The sequence below is a fragment of the Equus asinus genome, chromosome 8 (genome assembly GCF_041296235.1).
Source record: "Equus asinus isolate D_3611 breed Donkey chromosome 8, EquAss-T2T_v2, whole genome shotgun sequence".
Lineage (NCBI taxonomy): Eukaryota > Metazoa > Chordata > Mammalia > Perissodactyla > Equidae > Equus > Equus asinus.
This window is the reverse complement of record NC_091797.1, coordinates 68,301,160-68,328,251: the sequence shown is the minus strand read 5'-3', so window position 1 is coordinate 68,328,251 and position 27,092 is coordinate 68,301,160. Positions and strand designations below refer to the sequence as shown.

The 27,092-nt window shown below is 46.7% G+C and overlaps 1 protein-coding gene across 17 annotated transcripts in view; it reads left to right on the top strand.

The window, feature by feature from the left end:
* DUSP22 (dual specificity phosphatase 22) overlaps positions 1–27,092 on the top strand; it is a 60,565-nt gene that overhangs the window by 9,570 nt on the left and 23,903 nt on the right. For 8 of the 17 annotated variants that reach the window (XM_070515733.1, XM_014829873.3, XM_070515734.1 and 5 more), the window contains exons 2-3: positions 3,414–3,447; positions 11,918–12,000. In XM_070515733.1, the coding sequence (XP_070371834.1) occupies positions 11,992–12,000 (9 nt within the window). In that variant the 5' untranslated portion in view covers positions 3,414–3,447; positions 11,918–11,991. Of the gene's footprint in view, positions 1–3,413; positions 3,448–5,224; positions 5,418–11,917; positions 12,001–27,092 lie in introns of those variants that run through there. The other 9 variants (XM_070515726.1, XM_070515727.1, XM_070515730.1 and 6 more) reach the window with 3 other exon arrangements.

Below are 27,092 nucleotides of genomic sequence, written 5' to 3'. Positions count from 1 at the left end.
GAGCTCCACCTGTTTCACTGTGGGTGAGTGGGAGAAGGTGGCGCCATCGTGGGAACTGATGATGGGTGTGGGAAGACGATGGCCTGTTTTAGAGGGTGCAGGGAGTGGAAGCAAGACTGGAGGTGAGTTCCCGAGGGTGGATTTAGAAATCACATAGTCCTGATTTGAGTGGCAGAGCACAGAGCTCATCTAATCTCACGCCTTTGTTTTGTTTTATTTAAAAAATATGAAATGTATTAGTTTATGCTTCGTAGAGAAGGTAGTAGAAGTACAAAGAAGAAAAGCAAAAATGAGCCATAATCTTGTCCCCAAATAACCCCACTTGACTTTTTTAAAAAGTCAATTGAAGTAATGTATGCGTACGATTAGAACATTCAAACCATATGGAAAAGTGCAAAGCGAAATGCAAAGGCGGTCCTCCACAGACCTGCCCAGCCCCCAGCATCCCTTCACAGAGGTGAGCACAGCAATGAAGGCCTCATAGTGCACACAACTTTACCTTTCCTTTCCTTTTATCATGACTTTTCCAAGATAAAGTAAATAAAAATACATAGAAATGTCTACTTCCTTCTAACAGCCTCACACATCTTAAACATCTTAGTGGCACTTATCCTGGAGCCTTGGAAACTTTCTCTGGCTGACAGTGTCCGCTGAGCAGGACCGACAGCCTTCACTACTGCCTCTACCTTCCTCATTCTCTCTCTGGTAGAGACTGACCTTCTTTCTCGAGGCTGTTTCCACTGCTCCTTGCCTGTCCTTCCCTCTCCCCTGGCCCACTCCTCTTGGATGTCAGGTCTTCTCAATGTCACTGCCTCCTGGAAGTCCTTGAGGATCTCGGAGTGGTCAGTACCCTCCTCCTTCCCTAGGCAAGAATCTCCACAAGGGAAATAGGATACTGACAGGGCCATGTCTCTCTTGGCCACATCTGTATCCTGATTGCCTAGCATGGTGCCCATGTGTGACAGGAACTTAGTAAACCATTCATCCACTGTAATACGTTCTGTCACTTTGGGCAAACAAACGTGCTCATATTGTAGTCCATTATAACTGTCAACTGTATGAATCTGGAGCCATTTGTGGTCGATGATATAAAAGAAAAATTATTCTAACACTTATTAAAAATGGCAAGGAAGACTATTGCAAGTGAGAGATTGAACTCAACTCCCAGTACAACAGGGGCAGGTGGGGATTTGTAGCCAGTGGGCAGGGTGAGGGAGTGGATGGGAACGTACTAAGAAAACCTTGATTAGATCTCAAGGGTGGAAGAAGAGGAGCTTGAGTGGATGTCAAGAATGGGAGGATTCCTTGCTGCATCTGGCAGGCCAGGGACAAGGTCTGGTCGAGAAAAGGACTAAAGGGGCCTGACTGAAGCTTGATCAAGGAGGATGTCCCAGTCACCATCAGCCAAAAGGCCTAGGTGGTAATGCTGCCCCATGGCATCTAATGCCACATCATAACAAAGATAGGAGGGAGCCTGGAGAATGGGCGATCACACATGTACAGAGGACATCAGTTTGATCCATCTCCAATAGTGAACTTCTATTGTTCTTGTGTTTTAAAACAGGAACGATGAAGTGTCTACTCCACCCTTCCTCCCGGGAGAATCCCGAATACTGATTACATTTCAAGAAAGACCTGTCAAGTGTTTTAGCTCCTTGGCAGTGAATGCTGGCATTTTCCTCTGAGATTCTGTTTCCCATCTTCCTGGTTACAGAGCTCACCCAGCTGGCGTCTGTGCTGTGACCTTGGTCACGGACATGACTGACCTCTGAGTCCCATGGGGCGCTCTCCAAGCTCACTTTGCCACCCTGGGTAGGAGTCAGCCAAGGGGATCACACTTGCTGGGCCCATGTTGTCCTGAGTCGTTATTAGTAGCCTCTCGTTACCCTCACGAGTGTTGTAGTTAGATCAATATGTTCTGTGGCCCCTCAGCTTGGCCCTGCCCCCAGCACAGAGGCTAACCCTGGACCTACTTCTGCGTCCCCACAGGCTGTCCTGACATTGCCACGATAGGCTCCCCCTGCAGTGACTCGCACACATGCCATCAGTTTTTGGCAAGGCAGCTGGTTGTCGGGATAGTGTGTGAAGAAATCCACACTCATGAAGGACCTCACCACACGCTGCTTCCTGCTGTCAGTGGGAGTGGACAAAAGCAGGGGTGTGAAGCAGGCAGAGCTGAGAGGGGTGCGGGGAGTGGTGCTGAAAACAGGGTGTTGCCGGGATACCGGGGGTCTGCAGCGAAGTGTCACCTAGGCCGGGATGCTGTATGCACTTGGAAATCACTTTAGGTGATGTGGCTTCTGTATTTGGATTTCACTTACCGTACAAAGTATTGGCAGGATGAGAGTTTGCTTCATATTTTGCGGAGTGGAAGGTGTTTGTGAGAAACACAGTCCCTAGTTCTCTGAGATCTACTGAATCATCCTATATGGCAGCTGGGAGTAGGGGCTTGTCCAGAAATCTGAATTTTTAACAGATTCTAGTGATGGATAGTCTGGTTTGAGGCCCACTGCCTCAGGAAAGGTAGACCTTTTGGCTTGTTTAGACAGTTCATTCATTCATTCAGGAATTCTTCACTGAGTGGTCATCATGGACCAAGCCGTGGGCCGGGAGCTAGGCAGGCAGCAGTGAGCCACACGATGTGTGTGCTGCCCAGAGAGCTTTCCAGACCAGCAGAGGGGACTGGCCTTCACCTAGTGATGCCCCTGTGACAGCATCACTACAAGGGGAACACAGAGGGCTGTGGGTGCTGAAGCAGGGCCCAACCCCAAATCTGGGCTCAGGGCAGGCCTCCCTAGGGTGTCGGTCAGAGCTGGGACCTGAAGGATGAGGAAAGCAGAAGAAGAGCTGCCTGACAGTGGAAACAGCGTGTGCAAACGCCTCAGACAGCAGAGGGCAGGGTTGCTGGAGCTGTGAGAGAAGCCAGGGATGTGTAGGGTGTAGGGGGTGTGTAGGATGTAGGGGACATGGAGGGTGTAGCGAGAAAAGGAGGGGCTGTCGGGGAAAGAGGGTGGGGAGGGATAGAGGGGATGCTGGAGGTGCTTAGGTTTAGGGCTGGGCTTGGAATGCCGAGGAGCGCTGAGAGGCTCGAAGTGAGAGAGGACACGTGGGGTCCATGAGGACCTGTGGGGGATCCTGGTCTTTAAAGTTCTATGAGTTGATGGGCACCAAAATGCAGCCACCCACAGGCTATTTGAGCAGCCTTCCTAGTGGCCCTGGGCAGGCCAGGGCCCTGGAGGCATGGCTACTTGGTCATCTGTGCTGTCTGTCTGGGGAGGTGCTAGCAAGCTGGTGTGGTGGACAACAGGCCTGGGCTGTGCTCTGACCACTGTGGTGAGGGCCCAGCCTCTGTGTACAAAATACTGTCATCTTCAGATCTATAACACTCATTCTGGTCTGTGTCTCTCCCCTAGATCCTGCCTGGCCTGTACATCGGCAACTTCAAAGGTGAGTTCTGTTTTTTATTGTTGTGGTAAAATATACGTAATACAAAATATGCCTTTTTAATCATTTTTAAGTTTACAGTTCAGTGGCATTAAGCACATTCAATTGCTGTGCAACCATCACCACCATCCATCTCAACAACTTTTTCATCTTCCCCAAATGAAACTGTCATCGTTAACCACTGACTCCGGTCCCCTCCGCAGCCCCTGGAAAGCACCCTTCTGCTTTCTGTCTCTGAATTTCACTACCCTAGGGACCTCATCTAAGTGGAGTCATACAGTATTTGCCCTTTTGTATCTGGCTTTTTTCACTGAGCATAATGTCTTCAAGGTTCCTCCATGTTGTAGCATGTGACAGAATTTCCTTCCTTTTTAAGGCTGAATACTGTTCCACTGTATATATGCACCAGGTTTTGTTTGTCCATTCATCTGTTGATGGACATTTGGGTTGCTTCCACCAAAGGTGAGTTCACCTTTTAGAAGATCACCTTCAGGCTTCTCATGCATGATTGAGTCCAAGGGTAGACTCATTTTATATGGCATCTGCCTGGGCCCCTTGCTGGGCCCTCATCCTTGTGCCCTGACCAGAGTGTGAGGGGCCCTTCAGGTTCCAACGTGACCTCTGATCTTTGTCTTCGTTGTGCTCGCTTGCTGAAACATTATTATAAAAGAAGGTAGCTAACAGGCAAGCACATTGATCAGTCATGTAACTTATTTATAATCTTCTATCACTTTTGTTTTCTAGTTATTTTTAATAAATTTCAAAACCTATTTTTTTAAACCGCCTGGGAAAAATAAGTGGCAATTTCATCTCTGGCAAATTATCCTCATCTTGTGTTGACTTTTCTTTGTACATTTCTGTGTGGCTTGTTCAGTATTTATTGATTTGCTGTCAGTTATTGATTTTTTACTTTTAGCTCATCTGTCTCAAAATACTCTGTAATCACCGCAGTGAGGAGAAGCCCACAGAGCAAAGCACCTGGTGGAGAACAGGCTCTTGTTGATTTCCAGAGCGGGCCTGGGTCCCCATGTGCCGCTTCAAGTGTGTGCGGTGTGGACACAGCTCCCTTAGCGATGGAGAGAGCGTGTGCTCAGTAGGAGGCACGCACCTGGGAAATGTGCAGAAACAAGTCTGCTGGTGGCAGGTGGAGAGAGCCAAACCTCATCGTAAACCCCGAACAAGCCAGAACACACTCCTGCCTGTTTTCTGGTTGTTGCTTAAATTTGTGAGTTCAGGTTTAAATTGATTGTCAAAACAATCTATGATTTTTCTGCATCATGTTTATTTCCTCCGCTTCCCCCGTAGGCTCCTGGTGCTGCTAGCTGGCTTCCAAGAGGCTGAGTGCAGGGCTCTGACAGCTGCTAATTGCTACTAGAACAGGTTAAAAATAGTACTAGAGTTCCTAAATTAGTAAGCTTTGTAGTTCTGAAAAAGCAGCCAAGTGCTCTGTGGTGGGTAGGCCAGCGGTGCTGGAGTGCACTAAGGAGCAAATGTCTTCACGGATTATTTAGTGAGTTATTTAGGGGAGAGGGGAATGTTTTTGTGTTTGAGAGCAGAGTTAAGTAAAAATTCTTGAAAGTAGAATTGCTAGGTGAAAGTTGTTTACAAATTACAAATTGTAATAAATGCCAACCAAATTCAATACTGCTGCCAACAGTTTTGAGCGTTTTCTCCTTACTCATAGATCACTTTCTTTTAGAAGGACATATGTGCACAACTTTAAGGAATTATTCAAAACTCTTTCTGTACTAGAATCTCTATCTCTTTTCTCAATATTCAGTGACGTGGGAACCCTCGCGGGCCCTGGACTCCTGCTCTGGGATCTCACTGTCAGACAGCTCGACAGCAGCCACGCCTCCCGTGTGCAGGCGAAGTGTTCCGTGACTGCCTTCAGTTACTCTGACACTAATATGTGGTTGTGTTTGACTCATTCATTAATTTACCAAACACTTATTAAACACTCACCAGGTAAGGTAAGACATGGGAATGGTAGTCCAGGGAGTTGACAGTGCTGGAAGGAAGTGTTGCGTCCTTCAAGTTGCCTGTGAATTAATCGTTCATTCCACAAACTCATTGCAAGTGCCCAACGTATGGGGCATCTGATGTGGACATGTGTCCTGGTCCTCAGAGGTTTGGAGTCGGGGGAGCAGGTCCTGCGGAATAGAGACAAGCTGTGGGGTGGGCCTGCCTTGGAATCCGGTTACCCCACGGCTCACGAGCCAGGCGCTTGCTCTTGGACACATCGCACAGCCTGGATGTGGGAGGGGATGAGGACATCAGCCCGGGGCTGTGGTGAGGGCTGAACCAGATGTGCAGTGGAGGCCCTCGGTTCCGTGCCTGGTAGATGGTGGGTCAGCCAGTGTCAGGCCCTCCTCGCCTTCCCTGTCTGTGAAATGGAAACCACACACCTACTTTGGGCTGTTGTGGGAAGGAGACAGATGCTCATGAAGTACCCACACCACACCAGGTGTGCAGTAGGCGCTGCTGGCCAGTGTGGAAGCCCAAGGTCAAACGATCATGACTTCTCCTGGAACCCAGATCCAGCTGTCATCCATGCTTTAGCACAAGGTCTCATTTAGTCATTTTCTTCTCTTTTTAAATTACAAATAGTACGTGCCTACTGTAATACAACAGCCAATCTGGAAATGTATAAAGAAAAATTAATGGAAACATTCTTTTGACTTTCTGAGAGATCTTTATTTTTTATAGACTATGGATAGGCACTGCTATCCTGGCCGGCGTTCTGGTGGCCGTGATCTCCTCAATGCACTCATTGAATGGTCTCCTTCCTTCCCTCCCTCCCCCTGCTCTGCCCTTCCTTCCAGGGGATCCTTTACATGTCACTCTGCAACTTCCTTTTTTTCTTTTAAGTTTGCAATGAATCACAAACGGTTTTCCAACACCTGGTGATTTTTCCACCTAGAGAAAAACCCACAAACAAACCCAACCTCTCGAGCTGGTGTTTGATGAGAGCCTCTCAGCTGAGCTGCCTGTGGCTGGCAGGTGGCTCTGCCCAGATGCCGGGCGGGGGGGGGGGGGGAAGGCGGAGGGTGAAGCCCAAAGCAGCTCCTCCCTGGGCTGAGCGGGCGAGGCTAGTGCTTCCTCACAGCTTGGCACGTGCAGCGTGGATGTGCGCTGACAGAGGAAGCCCTTTTTGTTTGAAGGTATCCACAAACATCTAGAAAAGTGAGAGACAAGCTCAGGAACTGTGTGCGTGCTGGGGATGTACACGGAGACACGTCTGAGGGCTCCGAGCTTTTGTTCTGTGTCTGCCAGTGAGAAGGGCCGTGGTCCCAGTGGCGGTTCCCTGGATGTTCAGACAAGGCTGAGCTGGGTGCCCTGCTGCCCACTGTCTGTGGTGGACTGCTGTTATTTAGCCCAGGAGAGCGTTAGGTGGCGGAGGGAGAGCTGGGAGTCAGGTGTCTTTGAAGAAAGCGTGTGTTTGGAAACAGTCAGAGGTGACTGAGATCGACGCCCATACTCTGGTCCTGATGATGATGTTGATGATGATGATGATGGCAATAGTAACATCACCACGCGCCAGCCAGCACTTTTCTTTGTATTTTATATCATTTAGTACTTCCAGCAGCCCTTTGAGGTTTCACTCTTACCATTTTCCCACTTTACAGGTGAGAAAAGTGAGGCACAGAAACACTTGCCCGAGGTTAGCTCCAAAAATGTCAGAGCCAGGGTTTGTGGAGAAGGGAACAAGTAGGAACCGCCCCATTTTGGCCCCCAGCACAGGTTGGAAGTGTATCCACTTCAAGGTTGAACCCACTAACAGCTAATTTATAACTCTAGCAGTTGTTATAATGTATAATCATTTATAACTCTGGAAGCCTTTCCATCTAGTTCGTGGTGGGAAGTATAACTGCGAGCAGGTTGGAATCTCTCACCCGTCTCTCACAGATTCTCACCCTGGAGGTGAAGGTTGTTTGGGAGATGACTGAACATGGCTTGGGGTTCAGGGTGAGAGCACAGGGCGCTGGGACCCTTTAAAACAGAGCCCTCCCCTCTCATCCCGCGTGGCCATGCTCTTGAGCCTACAAAGCAGTGCAGCCGCTGCTCTGAGTGTTGGGACGGCGTTACTAAAGAAGTTCTTTCCTGCAGACTTTTTCTAGAGTGCTTGTGTTGATGGTGTTAATTTCTGATGCTTTCTCCGATATATTTTTGTTAATTTTTTTCAGAAGCAATTCTGCTTGACTTCGCTGGACTAGCTTATTTCCCATGGCCATTCTGGCATTTCCCACATTCAGGGCTGGTGCCCCTGTCCGTCTTTTGTGTCAATATAAGATCTAGAGCACTAATTCCCATCCTAAGGAAGCATGTGGCTGTCACTTTGCCCACTGAGGGCAGCATCTTCCAAGAACCCACCTGCTACCCCAGTGAAGTCTTACCAGTGGTGGGTGGGGTCTTCCTCTGAGCCAGGCAGGGAACGTGAAACAGCAAAGGGGGAGGATTGGTTGGGAGCTTCTGTTTCAGTGCTCCCACCATGTGAAGGTGACATTTGCTTCCTCAGGAGGCCACGTGAGGCCTGGCATGGGGGTAAACAGAGGTAGGCGACAAGAGTGGGTATGAGTCCAGAGGCCAGGGGAGAAGTTGAGACAGAGGAAAAGAACATGTTTAGCTGTTTTTGCCAATGAGGAGTTGACTATTCATTTTACCTATTCATGTGATTTATATTGAATTTTGTGAACAGTATTTTTTAAATTTTGTTTTTCCTAATTATGTGAGTGATGTGGCCTTATCAAGCTAAAATAAGATAAAAGCTTCAAAAGTCCAAACATGAGAGAAATATGTTAAAGAGAGTAAAACCTTCTGCAAACCCCACAACCTGAGGTAACCATGGTCAGTGTATGTCCCTCTAGATTTTGTGTCTGTGTGTGTGTGTGTGTGTGTGTGTGTGTGTGTGTGAGAGAGAGAGAGCAAGATTGGCCCTGAGCTAACATCTGTGCCAGTCTTCCTCTATTTTATATGTGGGATGCTGCCACAGAGTGGCCTGATAAGTGGTGTGTAGGTCTGTGCCCAGGATTCGAACCTGCAAACCACAGGCCACCAAAACAGAGCACGTGAACTTAACCACTAGGCCACTGGGCCAGCTCCAGGTCCCTCTAGATTTTTTTTTTTCCACATGAATTTTAACCTGTAATCTTCCCATTGTTTTTGTTTGTTTGTTTTTTGCGGGGTTTTTGGCCAAGGAAGATTTGCCCTGAGCTAACTTCCACTGCCAGTCTTCCTCTTTTTGTATGTGAGCTGCTGCCACAGCGTGGCTGCTGACAGATGAGTGGTGCAGGTCCACTCCCAGGGACCAAACCTGGGCCACCAAAGCAGAACACACTGAACTTAACTGCTAGGCCATGAGGGCTGGCCCCCCACTAGTTTTATTGACGTTGACTTGTTGCATTTTTTATTGCGAATGGTTCTAAATTATTTTCTGACTTAGAAGTGGCATTAATGTTCCTCAGTGGGGGCAGGACACTGTTGACACCAGGTCAAAAGTCATGCCCTGGGGGCTCCCAGGGCTCCATGTGTGCAGTGCACACAGCCTTCTGGGTTCTTAGGCAATGGCGGGTTCTGGTCCTGTGGGTATGTGTGGCCTGGGAGTCTACATTTCCAGCACACTCCTGGGCGACACTGTGCTGCTGCTTGGCAGATTCCCGTTTGAGCAGCAAGGACTGAATTCTGCCCCTCTCACTTGGTGCTCAGGGAGAGCTGGTGTGAAACTTTCCAGGCTGGTGCACATGTGTGTGAGCTGATAACTCACGGCTGAGTCTTAGTGCTGTGTGCCTAGCTCGTCCCAGAGTGCCCGTGGTTGTAGGCAGCCATCCAAAACCATCAATAATTTTAATTTTGAAGAATAAAAGGTCCAATGTCATCATCCAGTGGTATTGATCAAGCATTTTGTGCACACAAATAGGTGGGCAGAGCCTGTGCTTATGGGAAAGCGTCATCCCAAATTGGGGTGTCAGTGTGCACAGTGCTATAATAAGACAGAAGGAGTGCAGAGCGCAGAGCAGTTTCTAAGAGTTGCTTGCGTTGTCTTTGGAGTCCAGCATTCAGTCGCCTCATTTGTGGTATTGAGTGGTCTTCTGTATTCAAAAATGTATAATTTTATTCCCAAACCACTTTTTTTGTTGTTTATCTCAATCTGTATATTTATTATCTGTATATTTAATAAGTATCTTTCTGGGGTGATGAAAATGTTCTAAAGGTAGGTTGTGGTGATGGTGACTCTGATATACAGTTTACCTGTACAATTTTATGATATGTGAATTATCTCAATAAAGCTGTTTGTGTGTTTTTTTTAAAGATTGGCACCTGGGTTAACAACTGTTGCCAATCTTCTTTTTTCCTTTTTCTGCTTTTTCTCCCCAAATCGCCCCAGTACATAGTTGCATATTTCAGTTGTGGGTCCTTCTAGTTGTGGCATATGGGACGCCGCCTCAGCGTGGCCTGATGAGCGGTGCCATGTCCGCGCCCAGGATCCGAACCGGCGAAACCCTAGGCCGCTGAAGCAGAGTGGGTGAACTTAACCATTCGGCCACAGGGCCGGCCCCAATAAGGCTGTTTTAAAAAGTATGTTGAAACAAATACTGATGTTTCGAATTCAAATCCTGGCACAACCAGAATCTGGAAGGCCCTGTGCTCGAGCATCGTGAGGCTGCTGTGGGAGCTCCCTGGTGCCCTGCCTCTCCCGAGTCTGCTGCTCCGCTTTGTCTGAGCTCTTCCGTGGGCACCAAAGCTCCAGCTTGATCTTGTTTCCCTGCTTGTCTAAAAGATGCATACTCATGGCAACTGGAAAATCACATGTTAGTGAGAATGTGGAGGCTGGCTGTCTGCGGGACCCTAAATGACTGTAGCTCCTGCATCGTTCAAAGCTTCTGATGCGGCACCTTGTGATAGCTAGGAGGTTAGAATTGAGTCCCCACGTGTGTAATGTAGATGGCTGCTATGCACATCTCACTTTGAAGCTTGAGATGGTTGGAGTGATGAAGAGATCTTAAAATAAAACTAATTTTTGTGTAAGATTGGCACCTGAGCTAACAACTGCTGCAAATCTTTTTTTTTTCCTTCTTCTTCTTCTCCCCAAAGCCCCCCAGTACATAGCTGTATATTCTAGTTGTGAGTGCCTCTGGTTGTGTAAAACCAATGTTTTAATATTACTTTTAAAGATATTTTTCTGACTTTAAAGGTGGTGCATGCTTATTGAAGAATGTTTAGAACACTGTTTCTTAGTTTCTGCTCTATCATTGAGGCTTATTAGAAATGCAGATTCCTCAGCCCTGCTGTAGACCTTGAGCTAAGTTGGAGCACAGGAATCTGCCTCTTTAACAGGCCCCCCGATAGTTCATGGGCATGGTAAACTTTTAGAACCACCTGTGTTGAATACACACAAAAACTATAAAGAAGGAGAAAAATTAAAAACACTTGGAAGAGTATCACTATTGGGGCTAATTCCTTATAACTTTTCCCCCTGTGTGTGTGTGTTTGTCTTTATGTTTTTACACATTGAGTTTACATTGTATTTACCGTTTGTAAATTATAAATACCATTACATTGTATTTACCATTACCAGGACTTACCATGATGTCCTGATCATTTTCCCGTATCGTTAATATTCTCTAAACACATGATAATTAAACACTTGACTTTTGGTCCATTTTATGCTGTATCATTTTAAAAAGCTTGTCCCAGACCAGGACAGGGGCCAAGGGGAGCTGACCACCTTGTTTCTTGCAGGACTCCTCTTTTGTAGATTAGCAGATGGGCTCCAATTTAGGGGGATTCATTCAATCTTTCTTCTTCAGGTAGGAGCATTGGAAGGGAATATAATTTTGGTGTTTTCTAAATTTCATTTGCAGATAATTTAATAGCCAAGTGATAACTTATGGACAATTTTGTTTGGAATTTCTAGAAAATGTTTCATTTTCACTTTTGCCCTAAAATGGATTTGATGTTATAAACCACAGTCTTGTCTGTATCTGCCTACTTTTGACATCAGGGTAGAGTCGTCTCTGGCAAGTTTCTATTTCTTATATAGTAAGCGGGTCTTTTGTATTTAATTTTAACTTGGATTACTAATTGTTGAGGTAATTTTTAAAAATCTTTATTATTATCTATTTCATTGTGAGTGTCTACAGTTTAACAAATGTCAACTACAAAGTGACCTCATAGCTTCACTTCCTTTAAACAGCAACAATTGTGATTACAGTGTTTGTTACTCTAACATCCGTCAAGTTTTAGATGACCACTTTGTATCAGAAGATGTGCTAATCAGAAGTAAACTTGGTTGTCTGCTAAATACATAAAAGCAATAAGCCTAAATCCCCTAGATCTAATTATTCTGAGTATGGTCAATTATGAAGTTTCAAGAAAGAATTAGCAAGTCATATTGTGTTTTTTCCTTGCTAAACTTTAGAAGTAATCACTTGCAGAGAATATTAAAATATCCATTCTCTTTCTCCTGTGACAGATGCCAGAGATGCAGAACAATTGAGCAAGAACAAGGTGACACATATTCTGTCTGTCCACGATAGTGCCAGGCCTATGTTGGAGGTAAGGGAGCTGTGCACATGTGTCTTCATCTGTGTTCTTTGGGAGTGCATGGGACATTAATGAAGGCAGCTGTGTTCTCTCGGACACGTGTGCTCCTGTGAGTGCTGGCCACATCAGTTTTGTGCTCAGGCCATATTTGTGTCTGTGCCCTGTCCCTGGCTTGCCAGAAAGGCGTGTGCTTTTTCTGATTGTACTCCTGCTGCGTTGCCAGCTTGGCTTTCTTGCTAAATGCCAAAGAATAAGCTGATGCTGCATTTCCCTCTGGATTTTAAGGACATTTAGAACCAATTTTCATTCCTTTCAAAATTATCTCCGGTTTTAGAATCCAAAAGTATTCAGGCTGCTCATTTCCTGATTTTTTTTCATTGAAGCTCAATTATATACTATTTGGATTTAGGAATGAAAAACAGTGGAAGACAAATTGTCACTGGAGATTTTCCAGGGTTTCCCTGGGACAGAGACTATCGTGTGGAAGCTGTTATTGTGTTTTAGATTTTCGAGTAAACAGGGTGTGTCTGCCTGTACACTAATTCCAAAAACATCTTCAGTTTTACGCTAATGGACAGTTTGAGCTGTTGGCTGGGAGTAAAAGCTATTTCTGTTTGTTAGCCTTGACAGAGTCCAAGTTACCTCTTTTTAGAAAATAATACATGTGTGGTTGTGACGTGCACATGTTTTTCTATTTTAGGGTGGGGTGTTGGAGAGGGAGGGGTGACCTGAAAGAAATAATCCTAGTTCAAGATGTTTTCATGTAAATTCATATTCTGCCAGAAGAGGTAATATATTTTTTTAATTTTAAATTTACCTATTTTCCTTAGCGATTAGAGCTGCCGGATCTCCGTTAGTGTAAAACAAATGAGAACACGTGATGACAAGTGACTCTTAAACGCTGTGGAGAGCAGTAGGTGGTGAACAGACCTCTGTCTGTCTCTCCAGGTCTGTGGGCTCGTACTTCCTTCTGTTGCAGCTCATGGTTTTTTGTTAAAGGCTATAGTTTGTGTTGCAGCATGATTTTTTTTTTGAAAACAACAAGAGCACATCACTTTTTGGAGTCTAACACTTCCTTTGAAAATAGCTACCCCATCTTTTCATCTGTCAACGGTAGTTTATATTTAAAATATAGCCAAGCTATGGCCAAGATGGTAAGTTAAATGCAAACTGGTCATGATTGACTTCCTCTTAAATCACAAGATGAGGCTTGAGGTTTCCTTTATTTTAATAAATTACATAGCTGTCCTTCCCCCCCTACCCTCCCGGCCTGCCTCAGTGTGTTAGACTCCATTTAATGGAGCACACTGTCATGTGTGAACATGGCCCTTGAATCTATTCACCTTGCAACTTCTGGCTAAATACAAGGTCTTCAAGTGTTAGAAATAAAAGAGCTGCAGCCCTTCTCTCTCCACTTTACACGCAAGGGAGTAAAATAGGTGGGATTGAACCCGCTGCAAAGAGACCACTATTGGTGTGAAAACCTCAGAACTGCAGGCAGACTGTGCTTCCTTGTCAATATTACACTTGTGTTCCTTGATAGTCCCTGTGTATCTCAATCTGTAAGGACAAATTCTGCCTTGAAAAATAAAAAAGAAGGAGAAGTTCTGTGCCCTTTCTTCACAGGGACAGCTTGCCTTGGTGACACCCTGCTGTAGTCTTTGGGTGCTCCTGCTCCCTCAGCACAAGGAGAAGTATTCTCCTGTGAGTTCACATTCATTAGCAGTTAGATCACTGTTTTATAGCATAACATAGTTTAACTTTGCCCCTCTTATTTTATTCATTTTTAACTTCACAAGTAATTTGTAAATACATTCCTATAAAAAAATTTAAAACAATAGCCTCTCTGATTGTGCAAGTGGGGAAAACTGAGGCGCAGAAGTCATTTGAACTGGGGTACTCCCCTTAAGTTATCGGGAGAGAGGAGGTTCGCTAGGGTCCCAGAAGTGCCAGATGGTTGTTGAGCCCTCTGCCTGGTAGGTAAAGCGGTCTTCTGTCCCGAATTTAAACTTCACCACGAAAGCCGGGGTCTCCCCGAGCTGAGACGAGTCGAGGAAATTGTCGGGAGTTAACAGAGAGACTTTATTTCTCAGCGGCTCCACGTTATGCTGGCCCTGATCCTGCGGGGAAAATAGTGCAGGAATGAAGCTGAGTAGGGCAGACTGTGTGCAGAGCGAGCTGCTGCAGGAAGCTGACCCCAGCCGGTGAAGGGCCCTAATAAAGGAGGAAGGGTAAGGAGTGGGAGAGGAGAGAGTCGGGACTGCCTTCGTTTTCTGAGATCTTCAAAACCATGCCTGTTTGTCAAATCTCCCCCAACTTACTCTGGGCAGCACTAGTCTGGGGCTGGGCTGGAAGTGGGGAGGTAGATACTATCTAAAATTGAAAGATTTCTGTCCTGTCACCTCAGTGCAGGAGTTCGGTGAGCCCTGCTGCCGAGTCACTCTGTATTGGACTCTAGAATATGGATGCTTCTTTGGGTCATTTCCAACACACATCTGGATGGGTTTAAATGCACGAAGTGCTTAGCATCAGCCTTCAAGGGCTTTTAGAACTTTTGTCTGCTCTTACTGTGATGGCGGCTAAGAGAGAGTGGGCAGCCATGTTGTCCAATGTGGTTTCTAGAACAGAGGTCACAGCTCAGAGGCTTAGTGAGGATTTTCAAAGGACTGATTGTTGAACACTAGGTTTGGGACGTGATGGCTTTGCAAACAATAAATAAGTTTAGGGAATTTAGCACACCGTAGGCCACTCTGGAAGATTCATAGTTGTATTGACAGAATGAAGTTCTCAGCTTCTGCATTGAAGACACACATTTATCAGTCTTTCTGGGCAGGGAACCAGTTTGTGTGTGTGCGTGCTTGTGTGACATACCACATGATAATGTCCCATGGAACTGTTTCTACTAATACAGTCATGGGGATCCGGACTCAGGAGGACCCAGGAAAGGAGTCTACTAGCCCTTGGAGTCCAGGGTGAGCCTCCTGGGTGAGTGCTTGTTCAGAGGGATGCTCATACAGTTTGTAAGCTAAGGCAGCTGGGGTCAAGGAGATGGTACCAAAACTGATGTTGTTACCAACTGAGGCTGCCCTGGTATAGATTGGTGTGAGAACCTGGTAGAGGTGGAATGGAAGACTGCACAGTTTTTGTGCTTGTTACGTCCTCTCCGGTTGTAATGATTTGTAACCTGTTGCAACACCTGACCAGTGACAATACTATAAAGTGCACCCACTGTGAAAGGCCTCATGACTATGCTGAAAGCATCTTTCATATTATGCACTTATTCATGTTACTTAGGAAGGACTTTAAGGAACTTGTGACTTGATTGATTTCAGTTAGATTAGATGTGATTCTCCATTATTTGGGTAATTTTTGGAAGAGTTTCCCAGTGTAGTGTTATAGGATCTCATACTCTTCCTGGCAACCCAATAGATCAAAGGAAATCACAGAAAGACAGACCTCTGGAGCGGCTGGGCCTCACCTCTGGTCGTCGAGTGGAGCCAGGTGGTCTTTGGTGCTTCTTTGGTGGATGAGACAAGATTTCCTTATCGTCTGAACCATGGGGTGAGGTGGTCAGCCAAGGGAAGGAGGTCTAAGGCTCCAAATACTGTTTCTTCAGAAAAGTGACTGAAAAGTAGGTCTTCTGGAATGAAGATTCTTAGAAACATGGGGACCTGCACACACTTAAGTCAGCCCTAAACTAACATCTGAGATGCTGACGAGCTCTGCCTCCATTTCAATGCCTACTACTCTGTTTGACATAAAAAACCCCATTGAACAGGATCCTAGAGATCGCTTACCGGACTCCATTACTGTGTGGACAAGGAAGCTGAAGTTCAGAGACATGAAGGGACTTGCCCACCATCCCACAGCTGGTCTAGGTAACTTCATGGGAACCTGGATCTTCTTTTCCAGGCCAGAGATTTTCCCAGAGTGCCTTAGTGCCTTGGTCCTCTCCCAACATAACTGATGCTTCTGATTTTCCTGGCACTGTTCATAGATACTGCCATGTCAGCTCTGGAGAGGGTGGTACCATTTGTGCCCTTCCTGGTGGTGTGTGGAAGTGCCTGTTTTCTCATACCACCACCAGCACAGTGTTTTATTGTTTTTTACTTTTATTTAGCAAAATGTTGTTTTGTGTTTTTTGCTGCAAATGCCTTCCTCACACTGTTGAGTCCCTTGTCCAGACAGTTCTTCCGTTTGAAGGCAGGGAGTTAGTGATTTATTCATTTCTTGAGCTTCTGCCACACGCCAGGCCTGGGACAGGTCCTGGAGCTCGCAGAAGTGAATCAGTCCCAGCGTCTGCCCTGGGGAAGCCCTTAGTGTATAAACAAGACCTATATGATGGCTGTTTTATAAATATTAGTAATAATTACAGTCCAGTGGAGGAAGAGCCATGGATCAGGGCAGGTCCTTGGTGCCAGGAATCAAGTAGGAAGGAAGGCTGTGGAAGCTCGGAGAATAAGGTCCCCCCTTGACCATGTGAGTCTGGAGGCATCTGCAGTGACCAGGTGTTTAACCGGGACTTTGGAGGTTGGAATTCGGAAAGTCTGATTGCTGGCATTCTGGCCAGAAGGAGGCTGGTAGAGAGCACCAAGACATGACTCCTTCTGGTGGAGCCCAGACTCCACAGAATCACACCAGTCTCGTCTGATGACTAGTGAACTCTGTGAGCCCCGCAAGGCAGATGGCATTTCCTGGTTCCTCCACAGCGTCTTCAGACCTGTTGACTTGCTCACGTCACCCACTAGCAAGTGGCAGAGCCAAGCAGAAAAAAATCATTGCCACCTATTTTAATTTCAAATAGGAATTAAGCCCAGACCTGTAATTAAGGGGGAAGAAGCTCTTCATTTGTTTCTGTGTTTAGGGCTTGGTTGGGGAGTTGCTCAGAGCGTTTCCTCTTTTGTGAGCTGCGTCCTCAGTGCCTCCTGAGGACTCCAGATTCGAAGGCTGGCAGAGACTCCTGTCATGAAGACCGTGCTTTTTCAAATCAGAAGCCCCATATTGTTTGTAGGTGCTGAGGAAGTAATATTGAGCAATGAAAGGTTTCTGCCTTCCCCCGAGAAAAGAAACAGAGCTCTGTCTTTCTAATGTAAAAATTTCAGTGCTGTTTCATTTTTCATTCTGGGTATTTAACCAGAGCACCTGCAGGAAACAAACTATTTTTCACTATTAACAAAAATGCTTTAAAAAGTATTCTCATTCCTTCACTGGGCTAATAACCCAAAGAATTTTGATTTTTAAATGATGAGTATTTTAGGGTTAAATAGAAAACAGTAGTTTGTGCACATATGTTCCCCCCAGGCACTGTGTGTGCCAGGGAGGGTTTTGAGCTTGAGTCCAGCTTGGATATTCTTTCCATTTTAAGCTGTGTGTTCAAGTAAGACTTTTGTAGTTTGAACCATTTAAGTTGGGTTTTGTTTTTAAAGAATACGCTGTTTTCCTAGGCAGGCATTTATTCCTGGTCATTCTGTTCTGTATTTCCTTTAACACTGAAGACCTTTTTTGAGGTGTCCAGGCTCAGTTTACTTTGCGAGTTTTGTTTTTGTTGGCCGCATCTCCGGGTTCTGATCCTTGCTGTGGTCTGCACATCTGCACAGCCGCCTGCATTTACCTGCTTCCTGATGAGGAAGCTCACCAAGGGGAGATGTCCAGTGTGCTTGGATGGTGGTGCTGAGGGCCTGGGGGCTCCTGGAAGGGCCTTGGTCCCTGCTACATGCCGTCTGGTGACCCGCCGCACTTCTCTCCCTCAGATGTTTTGTTGGCTTCTCAAAAGGGAAACAGAATGGCATTTGAAGTTTAAGAAGCCATGCTTCTATGTGTTCTTGCTTCTCTTCGTCTCTCGTCTGCCCGCATCCTACCTCCTCAAACTCAGCCCCGGCTCCTCCTCCTGAAAAGGACACTCCCAGTGCCCTCCAACCTCAGGGCTCCTTCCCTTCTTTCTATAATATTTGTAATTTGTACTCTTCATTGAGTCATGAATTGCATGCACTCTGTGATAGATTCTGTAGTTTATTAAATGGCTATCTGACCTCTGTTTGATGATCTCGCTCTTCGGTGCCTGTGTCCAGGCTCTGAGCTGGTTCCAGGCCTGCTAGGGGCAGGTGCCCCATTGTGATTTCTTTGGTCTTCCCAGCAGCACTCAGCCTGGTCTGGTACACAGGGGCCCTCTGCAGATGCTTCTTGACAAACTGAGAGCCTCAGGCATTTTCAGCTCTATTCTAAAGAAAGAAGTCATGTCTGGTCACAGAAAAGGTTAATTTTAAGCAAAAGAAGTGAGTTGTAGAATAAGATCCACAATATTATCTCATTTATGTAAAATCAAATATCAATTATGTATTTGTACACGTACATATATGTGTGTAAAGGCACAGATAAGGGTTTGAAACCACCATACCAGACTCCTGAGAATGGTAAAGAGGATGGGGGAAGAGGTGAAAAGGATGAGTTTCGCTTTTGTCTCTATTTTTATTTATTTTTCACAGTGGGAATATGTTCATGGATAGTATCTCTTTGAATGAAGAGGGTAGGGAAGGAAGGTAGGCGGGAGGGGGTGGCCACACTCTCATGTCTGTGGTATTGACAGGTGGCTTACATTTGGATGTTCAGGCTTGGCCAGAATGGGCTCTGGGTTTGGTAGCAATGTTTCCCATGGATTCCCATGTGAGTGTGCAACATCAGACGTGCCACATCCTTGTCACCCACGGTCAGTGGGTACAGAGCATTCATCTCAGTCATCTTATTCTTCAGACGGAAAAGACAGCCCAAGACACACCTTTCAACTATATAGATTTTATTTTCAATATCAGTTATATTGTTCCACTTGATTATTTCAGTTAGATGGGTTAGTGTCCTTTTCTAAGATTCACAGATCCCCTAGTGATACAACTTGAATCATTGGGCAAGATTGCCTATTTGAATTGGCCAGTTTCCAGCGTGGATGATTTCAGTTGTTTTACTGGCATTGCAAAAAATAGCACACTACCAAATTGCTAATGAGATCCTGGGCCTTTGAAAACAAGTTGTTGTTTGCCTGGAATGGTTTTCAGATTGACGGTTGTTTCCAGTGAACCTCAGTTGTTTTCACCTCTCTAGGAAAGTCTCTCTGATGCCGCCAAGTCTTAGTGGTACCTACTATACCAAAGGCTTGCAGCAGCTTTCATGTGTTGAGGTAAATTTGTTTGAAGCCAACCCCAGACTTAAATAGAAATGACTCAAATAGAAATGATTATGGTAGGTATCGAAAACTGTCTAGTAATCGCTCTTTCTTAAATCAAGCTGTATCTGAGTTCTTTGTGTGTGGGCAGCCAAGTGCGCAAGAAGGCAGCTCCATCTGGCTTCTGGCCCTTCCGTGACAAACTCACTTGAAAATGGAGTTCTAAAGCCGGAATTCCAGCGTGACTAGACTAGAAGGGGCTCGAAATCTTCTAGCACTTCATTGATTCTAGAGGGGAAGTGGTGTTTTCTGTCTCTAAATGAAAGAGCTCTATGCTAACCTTCCTTTTTCCTGGCGTTCTTGAGTACCCTGCACTTCACCTCTGGACCTTCTCCTTAGTACTCATACTTACAGACCAGCCTCTCCACATAACTGAAGACTTTTGCAAAAGACTCTTCCTAGACTTTTCCTCTCAGTCAAGTCCTGATTTCTTGAGCGTTTCCTGCTGGGCCCTGCCTCTCACACCTCTTCTCCTGACTTCCATGCATGTTCAAGTACTGAGCACGTTGTGTGCAAGTCCTGGGTTCCTGGAGCGGGCTTCCTTGTTTGCATGCCTCCCAGTCCTTAACGGGGAATATGCTGGTGACAAGATCTGCCAGGATCTCCAAACCAAGGTCTCAGGAGAAGCACGTGGTATGTGGTCTGTCTCCTGTGCCCCAGCTGGAGCAATGGTATACATGGACACAACTGTGCTTGATTTGCCTGTAAGTGCCGAAGCACATGGCATGGATGGTGGAGGCTCTGGCCGTTTATACAAGATCCTCATGCCCATGGCTGGGGGCTTGGGGAAGACTTTGTAAAGAGGGGTGTTGAGGCAACCTTGTAGGACTGGTATGGTTTGGTTTAGTGGGGAGGGAGAGAAAGGATGTGTCTTGAGTAGGAGCAGCCCTTAGAGGCTGGTCAGGAAGGGGGAAATAAGCCCTGGAGCTATAGGAGATGTGTAGAGCTCAGCTGATTATAGAGTGGAGAAGGTGGTCAGTATGGTGGGGTGAAGGTGCTGCTATCTTCAGTTCTCCTTTTGGCTAACTTGGGAGTTATTCCTTCAGATTCAGCAGACGCTTATTGAGTACCTACCTTGTAGCAGGGATTGGGGATAAAACACAAAGAGGAGTAAGATGGGGCCCAGCATTACGAAGAGACAGGCATGGAAATCCTTATAACGGCGCAGAGCTGCAACTGCAAAATGGAGGTGAGGGTCCCTGGGCCACCCAGGAGAAAGTGGCTAACCCTGCCAGGTTAGCCAGGCTTCGCCAAGGAGTTGACACTTTGATGTGGTCCTAAGGGTAACAGAGATTTGCCAGATAGTGATGGTGAGAAGGGACAGTTGGAGTGGGGGATGGGATTCTGGGTAAGAAAGCACATGCAGGGGCACCAGGCGTGCCAAGGTGACGCGTGTTCTGGGATTCATGAAGGGCTTAGCAGAGCAGGTCTGCAGGGTAGCTAGGCTGGAAAAGCAGGTTTGTTGTTCTCAGTGCTGCTGAGTCTATTTCGACTCCTAGCGACTCTGTGGACAGCAGAGCAGAGCCCTGCCTGGTCTTGTGTGCCATCCTCTCACCTTCCGGTGCTTTATCAGGCAAAGCTCTGCTGCTCTTCACAGGGTTTTCATGGCCAATTGTTTCAGAAGTGGATGGAAGTTAGGGAAAGTTTGCTTTGTCAAGCTGAGGAGTCTAAGCCTTATTTTGTATGAAGCAGGGGCTCAGTGAAGATTTACGAACAAAGGCCAGTGAAACATTCAGACTTCTTTTCCAGGATGTTGACTAGGGGATGGGATGGAGTGAGGGAAATGGATATCAGGGAAGCTACTGGGAAGCTCTTACAGGAATCCTGCTCATAAATGATAGAGAGTTTGAACTGGGACACTGGGGAGTGGGACTTTTTTCCAGAAGTGCAAGAGTCATTTCCATAAAGTGTGACATAGCAAGATTGAAAATCAAAGGATGGGAAAAGATCTCCAGCAAACGTGAACCCAAAGAAGGGTGGCATAGCCATAATTTTATCAGGCAAATAGAATTGAAAGCAAGAGAAAAGAAAATGGTTGGAGTAAGGAGGAAAACTACATAAATGAAAAAAAGGAATGATCATCAAGAAGTTATAACAACCATGAACATGTAGGCACCTCATAAAACAGCTTCCAAATATAGAAAACTGTGTCCCAAGTGGAGTGAACAGGAACTGTGTACTGATTAGATGTGAGCAGTGAAGCGGGGTGGAGTTAGGAATTCCTGAAGTCACAGCTTGATAGACTGAAAGGACAGCTGTGCCACCCATGGATGTGAGTGCTCCGGGAGGCAGAGGTGGTGTGGAAAGAGGACTGACCTCAGTTCTGTTGGAGGTGCTCGTGTGATATTCCCCAGTGGGTAGAAATATAAGTTCAGAGCTCAGGAGAGAAGTCTAGGCTGGAGATGAAGATTTCAGCATCATCAGTGAGACATGTAGCCAAGCTATTAGGGTTAAATAAAACCATGCAAGTAAATGCTACTGCAGCATGACTAGGAGACTAGGAGATGAACAGAATCTTTGGAGGGTAGAAGCGTCTGACTTTTATAATGATCCCATCAGTCATGACATGTCATGTTCTGAGGTGGATGCATCTTGCTTATTATTCCTAAGGCCACACCTTGGTGGGTTCTAGTTAGTCTCAACTCTTCTGAGGACAGTCCCTGGGGCTCCCCGCGGGGGCACCCCAGGCCGCAGAGGAGTTGAAGAGGAGGAGCTCTTGGGCCGACGTTCTGCAGTTCCTTGCCCATCAGCGCTTCCAAAGAAGCCTCTTGTGTATGGCTGTGTTAGGCGCTGAGGACGCTGGAAGAGGCAGAGTGACATAGGAGCAAATCTGGAAAGCTTTTATAGGGAATGCAGTTTTGCTAAGGAGTTTAAAAGGGAAGAGTAGCTTAGTTTCGGGGAGACAACCAAAGAGAGTGTCCACAGAGGGCAATGTGTTTCTGGTTCCAGATCAGTGCAGCACAGCATGTGGCTGCAGACCAGCAGGAGTGCTGGGCATTGTGGCGGTGGTGGTCGTGGTGGCTGAGGATGTCTAGTTCAAGGGAGCTGGATAGGTTGCAGACTCCTTGGGTAAAGGGCCTTCAAGTGTGCAACCAGAAGTCTGAATGAGAAGTAAAGGGTGGGTGGGTGGTTAAGACCCAAAGTAGAGTTAAACAGTTGTATGGGCACTGTAGTTGTTTTTAGCCATAAAGAAAATAATGATTTAAATGTAGCCTGGTTAACTGAAGCTGGTTTAAGCAAATTTGCCATTTTCAGGTGCTCCTAATAATTCCTCGCCTGGTATGTGCTGCAGCTGGCCCTTGTGCCTGCCACACCTGCAAGGGAAGTGACCCAGCCTGACTTCACAAGCCTGAGAGTGAAGTGGTGGCAGCTAGCGAGTGCCATCGCCTTGGGGCAGGCTGAGTGGGCAGGTCGTGGCAATGCTGCCTTTGGGAGTGCTTGCCTCCATGCGGTCTGACTCCTGGGGTGTTTGGAGGCCTTTGTTGGGGGGTTGGGGTGCAGAGGTTGGTGTCAGACCTGGGTTTGAGTTGAGAAATTGTTTCTCTCCTTTCCAGTTATCACCACAACTAGTACAGATGTTAAGTTTCAACATTCGTAACTGAGCAGGGGCATCTTCAGCTAGCTCATGACCTCTTTTCTAATGGGAAAACGGAGGAAATGCATGGTGAAAGTTCGGGCTGGTCAAGCCCTAGCTGCTTACAGCACTGGGTGAGGGAGAGGAAGTCAATGAGTCTGCAATCTGAGGGACAGCCTCCTTCTTGAGGGCCAACCGGGACACTCTTATTGCTTCTAGATTTTTTCCCAACTGAAGGGAGATAGTGGATCCATAGGCCCCTTTGGTGAGAGCCACAGCCAGCTGCCAGAGAACGGAGAGGACGTGTGGGAAAGCTGCCATCTGGCCGTCCCTTTATCATTGACTGGCTGCCTAGGGACAGCTTCCCTCATGTGTGTGATCGTGGGGCAAGGTGTCTCGGACAAACAGAGCTGAGCCCAGAGCTTGGCCTGAGCCTTCTGGTCTTGGAAGCTCTTCCTACACAGAGCACTTTCGAGATCACTACAGAATGACTGGCCTTTGGAATAGGTGGGCCTCGCAATGTTAGATCTGGTCCAGCTTAAATTTACCTACTTAATGAAATACCTTGTCAAAGGGACCAGCCCCACAACATCCAAGTAGAAGGCACTTCCAAGTCTACCCTAAATGACTGTTCATTTAAACTGCAGTATAGAACACCCTGACTCTATGCCCTAAAGAAAGAAAGAAATCTCCTAACTAACAAAGTAAGAATAATGTTTCCAAGTGGTTTTTTTAATTTACTGTTCCTTTAAATGGAGCCTTCCTGCCTTTTCTGATGGAAACTTCTCTTGTTGCTACTCCTGCATTTGCGATGGTTAGACGGTTTCAACCAGTCATCACAGGGTCCTGCTGACCTCGGTGAGGGACCTCCGGCCTCCTTGGTGACCAGTGCTCTCTCTCCTTGTGAGTCCCTGTACAGGCTCTAACGAAGGTGGCCTGGGGCTTCCTTCTATGCCCAGTGCAAGAGGATGCAGTTGTCAAAATGAAAACAGCCCATCAGCTTGCTCTCCGTGGCGGCGTGAGGGAGGATTGATGGAGAGCTGTCCCTGCGAAGGAAGACCCTGGAACCCTGACCTCCAGTCCTTAGAGCAGAGCAAGGGAAATGCCCCCCTTGTCATGTTTGGGAAATGGGACACCCCACACCTGCTATATGTGAATGTACCATGAAACACACGAAGTCAGTGCCATCTCTAATAATCCATGTGTACCTGCCTGGTAGACGGACACCCTTCCTTGTATTGGGGAGAAAGGGAAAGTGACTATTCTCTGCTTTGCTTCTCTCCACCTCCGAGCCAATGGTGCTTTCTCACTGCTCTGAGCTCCGTGGCCCTTCATGTGCGGCCCACGCACTGGCCTTCACCACATCCAGCCTTCGCATGTCGTAAGCCTGAGCCCTCTCCACGGGGGACTGGCCAGCTCTCCAGGACAGGGCCTCTTCTGGGCCAGTGTTTGCTTCATTTACAAAAGAAACCATTTCTAGAGCCTGATCCCACATGGGGGAGGCAAGGTTAGCCACAGGATCGTGAACGCTGTTAAGAATGAGCTTCTTAAGTGCTGTGGATTGTGTCCACGCCTGAAGACAAATGGTAATCCACAAAATCGATAACTCCTCCTGCAGTAGTTTTATCATCTATCATAAGTGGGGGAGTCTGAGAACTCATTTGCTTAGTAATCTGCAAAAGAGGCCGCCAATAATGTTCTAACCAATGCTGTGTTCCTCCCTGAGGAGACAGCTATGGTTAAGAAGGGAGACAGTCACCCTCTTGCCAAGAAGGTGTGGGCAGCTCAGGAAGGCGTGCTTGTGCTGGCGGGTGGACGCGCTGAGGAGTGAGTGTGGCTCTCTGCATGTTCTCAAGAGGCTCTGCTTCAGCATTCTGCAAGCTGGTCTGTTGACGCCATATTTTCTGGTGACTGAGGACTGCCGTCGGGGTAGACGACGAATCTGCCTTCCACCATTTATTGAGCACCTGCCAACTGCCCTGTGCTTCACATATGGCATCTAATTTCCTTATTTTAAAAAGTCCTGCATTAGAGGGAAATTCCTGTCCCTCTCTCTTGCAGAGTAAGGAAAAGAACTGAACACAACTACTGATTAAGAATGTTGCAATTCTAAGAAAGTGGTGTCCTGTATTAGATGTCATTTAAATGTAGAAGAAAAATGTGGTATGCAAGATGAGCTCCAAGTCATCAAAATGACTTCGTGAAATGTCACTGTCTAGACAAGGGGTCGGTACACTTGTTCTCTCACGGGCCAGATAGTAAATACTTTGGGCTTTGTGACCCTTGAGGTTTCTGTGGCAGTATCCTGCTCTCCCCTGTCGCATGAAAGGAGCTGTGGATGATACATAGGTGAATGGACGTGGCTGTGTTCCAATAAACAGGCCTCAATGTGCCATCTCTGGTTTTCACAGCCAGGTGGCAGGGAACATTAACTGGGACGGACCTCAGTAACTGGGACTGCATCTTCCAGGAGCCTGTGCTGGATCTGAAGCTTGGGGCCATTTAGTCCCCAGTTTAATGCAATCCTGAACATTTCTGAGCATTTTGCCTGCCTTCACCTCCGTTACGATTTTCCATTGTTAGTGAGACTGACACAACATCCTGCTGAGACCATTTAGAGTGTGTAGGTCACCAAAGATGAAGGCCTAGCCTTTCAGACTGCTCGTACCTGGCCTGCCTATGCTGGACCATGACTTTGGAGCCAACTGCAGGTGCCTCTGTCCAGCCCGGGGACAGTGCTCTCAGTGCCTATTGGATTGGTGGCCATATGTGTAAAATCCTGGAAGTGGATCTCCCTTCCCGTGCATTCCTTCCTTCCCTTAGGAGCCGTTTCTTGATGGTCTTGGAAGAGAGAGGTACTGGGATACTGAAAGGAAGGTACCTAAGACAAGACCTGGGCATAGACAGAATTTGGGGTCTAATGGGAGAGACTGGCCGTTTATGAGCTATGATAGCCTTTGTGCTTGGGCCCTGGCACCTGCATGCCAGCCTTGTTGTGTGTGTGGAGCACTTAGAACAATGCTGGAGTCAGCCTGAGGAGAAGGAGATGAGGTCAGGGAAGGCTCTGTCCAGAGGGCCGGTGGGTTCCATCGCGGAGCTTTCTCCGAGCAAGTGCCCCTGGGAGGAGTCCTGAGGAGAAGGCTATTCCAGAGAGAAGTACTTGCAGGACCCCTGGGGAGGGGTGGGCAGGACAGTCCAGGGTGTCTGGGGAGAATCGCAAGCAGTGCAGGGTACCTGGGGTTTGGCGAGCTGGGGAAGGTGACATTAGGCGGTAAGTTGTGGACTTTGAAGTGAAGGGCAGATAAGAAGGAGCCACTAAACATTTTTCAGCAGTTGAGATACGTGATCAGATAAAAGTTTATCTTTGTATCTTTTACAAGTGGTATCTCTTGCATGCTTCTGAAGCATCTGCTGATTTCTAAGCATGAGTGTTAATTCATGATAATTTTCTGATGTGGTTGTTTAGCATTAACATTCATTAAGTACTACTGTAGAATTAGTTGGTTTGCAGAGACTCCTGAAACTGGCCCTGTTTTTGTGAGTCACGTTGGGCACATCAGCAAGTCCTCAGATGAACCGAAATCACAGAAGAGGGCTTTCAGTGGCAGGCTGGAGCCGGCGTGTGTCTCCCTCTCTGCCTTCCCATAACCCGCCCGCGTTGGCTCAAGGAAATCCGATGTGCTGACTATGCCCGCTTTAGCCTTTCATTGAAATAGCTTGAGCAAAAATAAGCATTGGGTCCTCATCTGTTGATCTGACAAGTCAAATGTATGTCATTTTTTGACTAACCTGAAAGAAGCCACCAGGTGTTGGAGGTTTCTCATTTGCATTTTTTCTCACAAAATCAAACCAAGGGCTAAATCTTGTCTCTCCACTCTGACCTTCCCACCCCTCCCCACCCCATCGAGCACCACAGAGTTCTTGGAAGTTGTTATTTGTAGTCATGTTTCCTAAATTTAGCTGTTGCAGGAAGAATCAGTGGCAAGTGGAAACCTGAAGAAAATGCCTCTTCCCTGAGAACTTAGCCTTAAACCGTGGCTTACGGAGCACAACTAAAGGGTTGTCCTTGTCTTCTGTGGTGATTTTCCACAGTAATTTCTTTGAGATTTTTGTCATGGTACAAACCATCAAAAAGAGAGATGGCCGAGAATCTCAACCCCCGGACCCCTGTCCGTTTTGTTTTTTATGCTGACTTCCGGTTCTTAGTCCACAGATGTACATAACGTTTTCCAAATGTAATCTTTCCATGGATGTAATTTTGTATTCTACTTTGTCCCTTTAAAATGTTATTGGCTGTGTGAAAATTCTTAAATTGAG